General features: G+C 40.7%; 2 protein-coding genes across 2 annotated transcripts; both read right to left on the reverse strand.

Annotated features, from left to right (window-relative positions):
- Positions 1-2,791: 2,791 nt before the first annotated feature.
- On the reverse strand, positions 2,792-3,436 carry LOC143922292 (uncharacterized). Its single transcript, XM_077445518.1, has one exon. It carries the CDS (start codon positions 3,434-3,436, stop codon positions 2,792-2,794), a length of 645 nt encoding a protein of 214 aa, XP_077301644.1.
- A 4,115-nt stretch (positions 3,437-7,551) lies between these two features.
- Positions 7,552-9,048, reverse strand: LOC143922293 (RNA-binding protein 25-like). Its single transcript, XM_077445519.1, has 3 exons — positions 9,019-9,048; positions 8,195-8,742; positions 7,552-8,105 (listed from the first exon to the last, which is right to left on the reverse strand). The coding sequence occupies exons 1-2, from the start codon at positions 9,046-9,048 to the stop codon at positions 8,416-8,418; spliced, it is 357 nt and encodes a 118-aa protein (XP_077301645.1). The 3' UTR covers positions 7,552-8,105; positions 8,195-8,415.
- Between the last annotated feature and the right edge of the window lie 211 nt (positions 9,049-9,259).

Raw genomic sequence — 9,259 nt, forward strand, 5'->3', positions numbered from 1 at the left:
TAAATTTACTACTAAAATTTTCTAGGTTAATGCACTAAAACTTCAACTGTTTTATTGTCAATTGTTGTCTAAACGTTATATTTTATTTTCAAAACAGTAAAATTAGCCCACAGTGACTTACAGGTTGCCCTGAACTGTCACTATGGCTGGAAACATTTAAACAGTATTACAATGATACAGACAACAAAAATAGAGAAATATTATAAAAATAAATACAGATTATTGGTTAAACCGCTCGAATCATTTTTGTCTTCGAAGAGGAAAAAATCCCACTTCCAGTTTATTAAATTAAGTGATTTCAAAAATCAAATCGATTGGATGATTTGTTCTCTAGTTATAACTGCAGCAAATTTGAAAAATGTAGTTGCGAGAAAAACGCGTTTGAGGTTTAAGTTACCCATACAATGTACCTTCCTCTTCTTCGAAATACACATGTAGGGCTGCTGAAGCCTTTCTTCGAGCTGATCGGCCCTCTTTCGAAGCAGCCTGTTGACGATGATCTGCTATTTGTAGCCTCGTATCATCTTTGTCAGCGGCATAATCGTTTGCTGCAGGTCCAACTATTAATCCCATCACATTGAACATTTTTAAAATAGAAGAATAACCTTCATTGATTATTGACGTAGTAAAGTAATTGGATAATTCGATAGTTTTGAGACCACTGTGGAGGTGTTTTGGAGCAAAGTGCCAAATTTTTTTCAAAATTTCACACTAGTTAATACACTGCGGAAATTTTATTAAATAACGACCAGCTGTCATTGTATGGATCATAAACTTCTATCATGTCAGAGATTCCAACGTGATGTTCGATTGCTAGAATGCAAACTTTCAACGGTAAAGTTGATCTGCTGTTTTTAATAAGATACAATTCTTATAAATGCTCATAATACATGTAATACATATTAATTAAAGACTCTAAAGTCGACGATCTAAAGCAGATTGTGTTTAGGAAATCTTCAACACATTTTACTGGATGTTCTATAAAATATTCACTCTTAGCTTTCAATAGATTTGACCAATTATGTCCACCTTTTCACTGAACTGTTTCAATGTCATTGCTCCGCGATAGTAATATCCGATTTTAAATTTATTTTGTTAGTAATCATAGTATTATATTATTATAATGATATCAATATGAATGTGCGCGTGGAGCGGGGCGAATTCGCGACTTTTCGCAAAAGACACTTTGTATCCAAAAAAATGGAATAACTTTTTAACTATAGCATATTTCTACGCGAAACTTGGAGAAGTTATAGAATATGATATTATCTAAATTATTAACGTCTAATTTTACAAAAATATTATCTCTTCAGGGGGTGGTTCTGAAACAAATGCACCCTATAAGGTTTTATGTGTTAAATATATGCATATATATATATATATATATATTTTGAACAATTTAACATCTGTGCCGATGGGACACATATTTACTCAATACAAAAAAAATGGGTTCACGAATTTACGACGTTTTTATGACGGTCGAAATGATGTTATATGAAATGATTCGTGTGTTTTCAAAGTCGAGCAACTTTATCTAATAAAACATGAGACGCAGTCATGGAGATTGTACGCGTATACAATATACTTATGATTATGTAGTACATATTTTATGTGATTGTCCAAAGCAGTGATCCACAACCAGTAAGCGCGTTTTATTTTTTACACGATTACTTTTTCTTTCTATCATATAACAATCTTTTTGAATTAAAATTATAAAAATAAAAATATTGTATTACAACGTAGAATATCGGCTTTTATATGTAAAATATAATTTATATAAAGGTACTTCCAAAACATTGATAATCGCCTAAATTTACTTGGAACCTATTTTTTTTGGAAGGTTACCAATAAAAATAATGAACCGAAAAGATTTTGTTTGTACGCAATTTTGCCGATGCTTATTTTGAAAACCTTTTTTTTTAGTAAAATTTCCCCGAAAGTATCGAACCCATGCATTTGTCACGATTTGCCTTTGATAAAAAAAAAAGCCGCCGCTGCACTTGTGACGCTCTTTAGGCCCATAATTTAAGGGGGTAATAGAGAAGTTTGGAAAGCAAAATGGAGTGTTAGTGTGTTGATAAAACATTATTTTTGCGTAATTATTAACGGAAAAATATATGGTTGCGTTCCACGAGTTGCGAATCACTTACAATTCGCCTAAGCATTGCGCGTACATTCACGGTTGTGATATGATACTCCGACGGCGGTGATATTTGAATTAAATAAAAATACAATGAGAATTTTGTATGAGATCATGTATGTAATTACTAAGAATCAATTGCAATCAATAAAAATCGATGAAAATTTAAAATAAACCAAAATTTTCTTTTTGTTCGATATGTCTGAAATTTAAAAAATATGATCATTTTTTTTCGAAATAATATTATATAAACCCCAATTGAGACATATATAGTCTTAAAACAAAATATTATGGCGCGTATATGTGTGGGATCGACGACGTGGAATCCACGTTCCCCGTCACAGCGCAAGGTTTACCGAGGACGTGGATTCCGCGTTCCCCGTCGTTAACGAGTTAATATGTACAGCGTAATAGGAAAAATAGCTCAAAAACCTATTTTTAATTCTTATAAATGGTCATAATACATCTAATACATAATATTAATTAAAGACTCTAAAGTCGACGATCTAAAGCAGATTGTGTTTGGGTATTCAACCCTTTTTACTAGATGTTCTATTAAATATTCACTCTTGGCTTTCAATAGACTTGACCAATTTGGTGAATTGAATTATGTCCACCTTTTCACTGAACTGTTTCAATGTCATTGCTCCATCAGTGTTTTGTTTCTGGTGGAGTCTCATATTGTGCTGGTTGTGGTTGTTCTTGCGAAGTTGGCTGTGACTTTTCTTGTGATGTTGGCGGTGTGTCCAGGTTCTGTAGAAATGCGGGCTTAACTCTGTCTATTGATACTGCTTTTTCTGAACCGGCTATGTCTAACCACATGTTCTTACTGTTTCGTCGTAAAACATTGTATGGTCCTTCATATGGTGGTTGTAGTGGTGCGCATACTGAGTCTGTCCTTAAGAAGATGTATTTGCAGTCGTGAAGGTGTTTGTTGACGAAAGTTTTGTGTTGCCCATGGTGTTGTATCGTTGGTCTTATCTGATGCATGGTTCTTAGTAGTTTTCCGGCAAATGTTGATGCGTCTTCGGGTGGTGTATTTAAAAATAGGTCTGCTGGTAGACAAAGTGTTGTGCCGTATGTCAGTTGTGTCAGTTGAGAATAGCCAATGTCTTCTCTGACCGCTGATCGTAGTCCAAGTAGTATCATGGGCAAAACGTCTGTCCATTTGTCTGTGTTGCAGGCTTTGATGGATGCCTTGAGTGTTCTGTGACATCGTTCTATTATTCCGTTTGATTGCGGGTGGTATGCGGCGTTCTTCCACTCGACGATTTTGTCGATCGTCGTGTTTGTCATCTCGTTGGGCAAGATCCCTACGAGGGCTACTCGTGCTTCCGGTTCTGCGGGTTCTACTGGTTCCGTTCAGGCCAAGTCGTTTTCTTGATCGGTTGTCTCTGCGCGTGAGCATTTGGGACACTTCCGTACACGGTGAACGATAGCTTCAGCAGCTGTAATGTGTGTAGATGTATGGATGACCAATGGCTGTGTGTGTGTGTGTCGTCGTCTCTCGTTCAGCTCGCTCTGGAGCACGTGCTGGAACAGTGCCTGTGCCCCTTTGTGGCGGGGGCTGTGGATGAGTAAGCTGGCTGGTCAGGCAAGGTAGACCAGCCACGCCAAGACCGTCTCGGCCGGCGGATGGCGGGCGTCTCAGTTTGTCAGATGAGCGCGCCTCGTAAAATGAGTGCGCGCCCGTGAGAGCCCAAAACACGGCCATGTGGGTTTTTTGGCTCGGACATACTCCCCGGGTTGGAATAAATATAAATATAAATAAATATTTCAAGAATCAACATAAACAATTCAAATGATACAGATAAGAGGTCTTTGCAATCATTTGCAAAGCTAATATGTTGACACACGGCCTTCGCGATAGTGCGTCCGCGTTCCCGTGCTTTATCCCCGGTCGATGAATGATGGTCACGTTGTACTGGCCCAGAATTTCCAGCCACCTCGCCAACTGGCCCCCCGGTCTTTTGAAGTTCTTCAGCCACGTTAACGCTGAGTGGTCGGTTCGTAACGTGAACTTCGAGCCCGATAGGTAGTGGTGGAAGTGTTGAATGGCTTTAATTGCCGCCAATTTGGTGAATTGAATTGTGTCCACCTTTTCACTGAACTGTTTCAAAGTTAATGCTCATAATACATCTAATACATAATATTAATTAAAGACTCTAATGTCAACGATCCTAAGCAGATAGTGTGTGGTTATTAAACAGCTTTTACCAGATGTTCTATTAATTATTCACTCTTGGCTTTCAATAGACTTGACCAATTTGGTGAATTGAATTATGTCCACTTATTCACTGAACTGTTTCAATGTCATTGCTCCGCGATAGTAATATCCGATTTGAAATTTATTTTGTTACTAATCATAGTAATATATTATTATAATGTTAATATTGAAGAGTATTCAGAGGTAAGTGGAGTCAGGTCGAGGTACATGAAAACACGCAGGCAGGTTCCAAGTCTTTATTGCTGCTCGTCCGGTGGAGTTCACGATCCGAATGCCACCGTTCGAGAGCGCACCATACTTATAAATACTCAGCGCTCAGCGCATACACGTAAATGTGTATAGTCATTGGTCAAGGAGTCTGGTGCAGCCATTGGCCGCAACGCCCGACTCCACCATTGGTCGGCGTCACCATGACGTCACCGGTCTACGGGCGTGTCTCTTAATAACTTTACATAACTCCCCTAAGAGAGATCGTCCCGATCGACCCATTAATTATACAAGTTAAAGTTACAGTAAAACAAAATTATAAACAGTTACACTGAAAACAATTACACTTAAAACAATTACAGTCAATATTCGACGGCCTTATACCTTGCGAGTCTATCAAGGTGCACCACCATTAATCGGTTTGAGCCGTCGAATTCTCTGCGTATACGATACACTACGTCACTCAGTTTGGTCACTATGATGTACGGTCTTTCCCACAGCGATTGCAGCTTTGGTGAAAGCCCTGGAGTCTTGGCAGGGTTGTACAGCCATACTCGGTCACCTGTTTCGTACGCCGGTTCGGTTCTGCGGACATCGTATCGCGTCTTCATATGGCTATTCTGCATCCGGAGGTGGGCTCTGGCGAACCGATGTACCTTGGCCATGTCTTCGGTCAACTTCGTGGTATATCGGTGTGGATCCTGAGGTTCGCTGTCTGGTGGAGGGCCCCCATATAGTAGGTCCGCCGGCATGCGCAGTTCTCGTCCGTACATCATGGCTGCTGGTGATGCTCCTGTCGCATCGTGTTGGGCCGCTCTATAGGCCACGAGGAAGTGCGGAACCAGCGTGTCCCAGTTGTCCTGCTCCTCGTTGACGAACTTCGTCAAGTGCGCCCGCATGGTTCGATTGAGTCGCTCGACCATTCCATTGGACTGAGGTCGGTACGGTGTTGTTCTCGTTTTGTGGACGCCCAGCCGGTCCAGTGCCTGACGAAACAACTTTGACTCGTTTCGTCCCTGGTCAGAGTGCAGCTCGTTCGGGACGCCTAGCTGCGTGAACACTTGTTCTACTAGGGCGTCTGCTACGGTCTCTGCCTCCTGGTTTGGTAGTGGAATCGCTTCCGGCCACTTCGTGAAGTAGTCCATAGCCACCAGTATGTATCGGTTTCCTCGTTCGGTGGCCGGGAGTGGACCCAGAATGTCGACTGCCATTCGTTGTAGTGGCGTCCCCGAAAGGTACGGTTGAAGTGCCCCTCGATTCCTTCGGTGTGGTCCGTTGTGGGCCCCGCACTGTGCGCATCGTTCGCACCACTGGGTGACGTCGATTCGACACGTCGGCCAGTAATATTTTTGGCGCACGTTTCGGTACGTTTTGTGGATACCGAAGTGGCCCCCCGTGGGTGCGTTGTGCATCTCCCACATGATTTCGGGTATCTTCTCAGTCGGCACGACCAGCTGCTTTGTGTGACGTGTTCCCGCGGTGTTCTCCCATCTACGGTACAGCTTACCGCCTTCCACCTCCAATGCGTCCCATTGGGTCCACAGGATTTTCAGTTCCTGCTCCTCAGCAGACACTGTTTCCCACGGTGATCTCGTTCCGGCGTTCTTCCACTCGACGATTTTGTCGATCGTCGTGTTTGTCATCTCGTTGGGCAAGATCCCTACGAGGGCTACTCGTGCTTCCGGTTCTGCGGGTTCTACTGGTTCCGTTCAGGCCAAGTCGTTTTCTTGATCGGTTGTCTCTGCGCGTGAGCATTTGGGACACTTCCGTACACGGTGAACGATAGCTTCAGCAGCTGTAATGTGTGTAGATGTATGGATGACCAATGGCTGTGTGTGTGTGTGTCGTCGTCTCTCGTTCAGCTCGCTCTGGAGCACGTGCTGGAACAGTGCCTGTGCCCCTTTGTGGCGGGGGCTGTGGATGAGTAAGCTGGCTGGTCAGGCAAGGTAGACCAGCCACGCCAAGACCGTCTCGGCCGGCGGATGGCGGGCGTCTCAGTTTGTCAGATGAGCGCGCCTCGTAAAATGAGTGCGCGCCCGTGAGAGCCCAAAACACGGCCATGTGGGTTTTTTGGCTCGGACATACTCCCCGGGTTGGAATAAATATAAATATAAATAAATATTTCAAGAATCAACATAAACAATTCAAATGATACAGATAAGAGGTCTTTGCAATCATTTGCAAAGCTAATATGTTGACACACGGCCTTCGCGATAGTGCGTCCGCGTTCCCGTGCTTTATCCCCGGTCGATGAATGATGGTCACGTTGTACTGGCCCAGAATTTCCAGCCACCTCGCCAACTGGCCCCCCGGTCTTTTGAAGTTCTTCAGCCACGTTAACGCTGAGTGGTCGGTTCGTAACGTGAACTTCGAGCCCGATAGGTAGTGGTGGAAGTGTTGAATGGCTTTAATTGCCGCCAATTTGGTGAATTGAATTGTGTCCACCTTTTCACTGAACTGTTTCAAAGTTAATGCTCATAATACATCTAATACATAATATTAATTAAAGACTCTAATGTCAACGATCCTAAGCAGATAGTGTGTGGTTATTCCACAGGTTTTACCAGATGTTCTATTAATTATTCACTCTTGGCTTTCAATAGACTTGACCAATTTGGTGAATTGAATTATGTCCACCTTTTCACTGAACTGTTTCAATGTAAATGCTCATAATACATCTTATACATATAGGATCCGGATGTGAAGGATTCCAAGTGAAACGCGCAGATTAAGTCAGAACTATTTATTGTACACGCTCTTCGGGCTTGTCCTCCAACAAGTGACCATAACAACACGCATCCGGTCTTTCCCATGCATACCACACTCATACTTTATCCCTTGCAGTTTGACCAACCACAATTACGGCTCGTTTAAAAATCATTCCTACATTTCGGTCATTCCTGACTGTCATTCGCCCTCGGATGACATTCTGTCTTTTATATTTTTACAGCATTTCATCTCACATTCTTTTACATTTCATCTTCTACTCTATACAATGTATCATCTTACATTCTTTTAAAACATTTCCTCTATCATCCTCAACAATGTTTCATCTCACATTCTTTTACATTTCATTTTCCACTCTATACAATGTATCATCTTACATTCTTTTAAAACATTTCCTCTATCATCCTCAACAATGTTTAATCTTCCATTCCATAAAATCATCTTATATTCTTCTAAACATGCTTTCAATTGTCACAATTACAATTTAAATCACAATTACAATCATCATCACAACTACATTTCAATACACTTATACATCAATCATTTTACAATTTACATAACAATTACAATTATAACAAATTAATCGTTACACATTTCACTACAAATCAATTTTTACATTTCAACACAATTCAATCTTCAATAAAGTTACACATCACAATCATCACAATTAAAATTTAAAATTATTTCAAGCAATACAAAACAGAAAGGTCAATACCTTTACAATGACAAGTTAAATCTTTACATTGGAAACAATCACATTTTAAAACATTACTAGAATTAGCAATAAAACATTAAAATCAATACCTTTACAATGACAGGTTAAATCTTTACATCGGAAACAATCACATTTTAAAACATTACTAGAATTAGCAATAAAACATTAAAATCAATACCTTTACAATGACAGGTTAAATCTTTACACCAGAAACAATCACATTTTAAAACATGATTCAATGTACCAAGCACTTCCCAAAAAATACTAGAATAAGCAATAAAACATTACACTTTTCAATCATCAAATTACAAGTAAGGCTTAACTAAAAACCCTCCAGGTCTTTCACTTATTCTCTAATTCACAAACGCACACTTAACTTCCATCGGTACAACTTAAATACTATCCAATGCCCGTGGCGATTCTCCTTGAGCATCCGATGAATCTGCCGTCACCCCACAGATTTTCTGCTAGTAATTTACCATAAATGAAGTCAACACATATTGGTTCTGGCTCACTGATACATCCAGTAAGTCTTTTCTCAATCCATGGTTCCATTTTCTTTTCCATTGAATTAACATCAATCCGACTACGACCAAGCTTGAAAGTGAATACAGTGTCTTTTGGTGTTGAAATTTTGACTGGGTCCCTTAATCCTTCTTGTGATTTAGCCATATCTTTCTCTTTGTCTTTATGTTTTTCCTTTTCTTTATTCTCATCTTCAGAATTCTTCAAATGACTACAATCCTTAGATCCTTTTCCAAATTGATCATCGGGTGGTTCATCTGTATTTGAAAACGGTATGTCTCCGTAGTCCCAAAGTCTTCTTCTTTGCAATCCATCACCGTCCATACTTCCATCAGCCAGGTTCACACCTCCATCAGCCATGTTCGCATCGTCCTCTTCATCATTGGAAACAATGAGTTCTCTTTGAGCAGACATCTCTCGTGAAGCCCGTTGCTGCAAAGGTCTTTTTCTGTGCAAACCATCACTGTTCACACTTACATCAGCCAGGTTCACACCTCTATCAGCCATGTTTGCATCGTCCTCTTCATCATTGGAAACAATGAGTTCTCTTTGAGCAGACATCTCTCGTGAAGCCCGTTGCTGCAAAGGTCTTTTACATGCCTGTTGCCACACTTCCTTACGATCCCTCATGTCTTGCTCTTTTTTCCTCCTCGGCAGACTCCGTTCTAAGTTAACCTCCATCAAAACACACGGTTTTTTAACACATTTCACTTTGCTG

This window comes from Arctopsyche grandis, chromosome 2 (genome assembly GCF_051622035.1).
Source record: "Arctopsyche grandis isolate Sample6627 chromosome 2, ASM5162203v2, whole genome shotgun sequence".
Taxonomy (NCBI): Eukaryota; Metazoa; Arthropoda; class Insecta; order Trichoptera; family Hydropsychidae; genus Arctopsyche; species Arctopsyche grandis.

Excerpts from the sequence above, each read along its gene's own strand:
- LOC143922292 (XM_077445518.1), bottom strand. The coding sequence starts at position 3,436 with ATGACAAACACGACGATCGACAAAATCGTCGAGTGGAAGAACGCCGCA.
- LOC143922293 (XM_077445519.1), bottom strand. The coding sequence starts at position 9,048 with ATGGCTGATAGAGGTGTGAACCTGGCTGAT. Across the intron at positions 8,743-9,018 it reads GAGGTGTGAACCTGGCTGAT|AATTCTGAAGATGAGAATAA; the intron begins GTAAGTGTGAAC and ends AGTCATTTGAAG.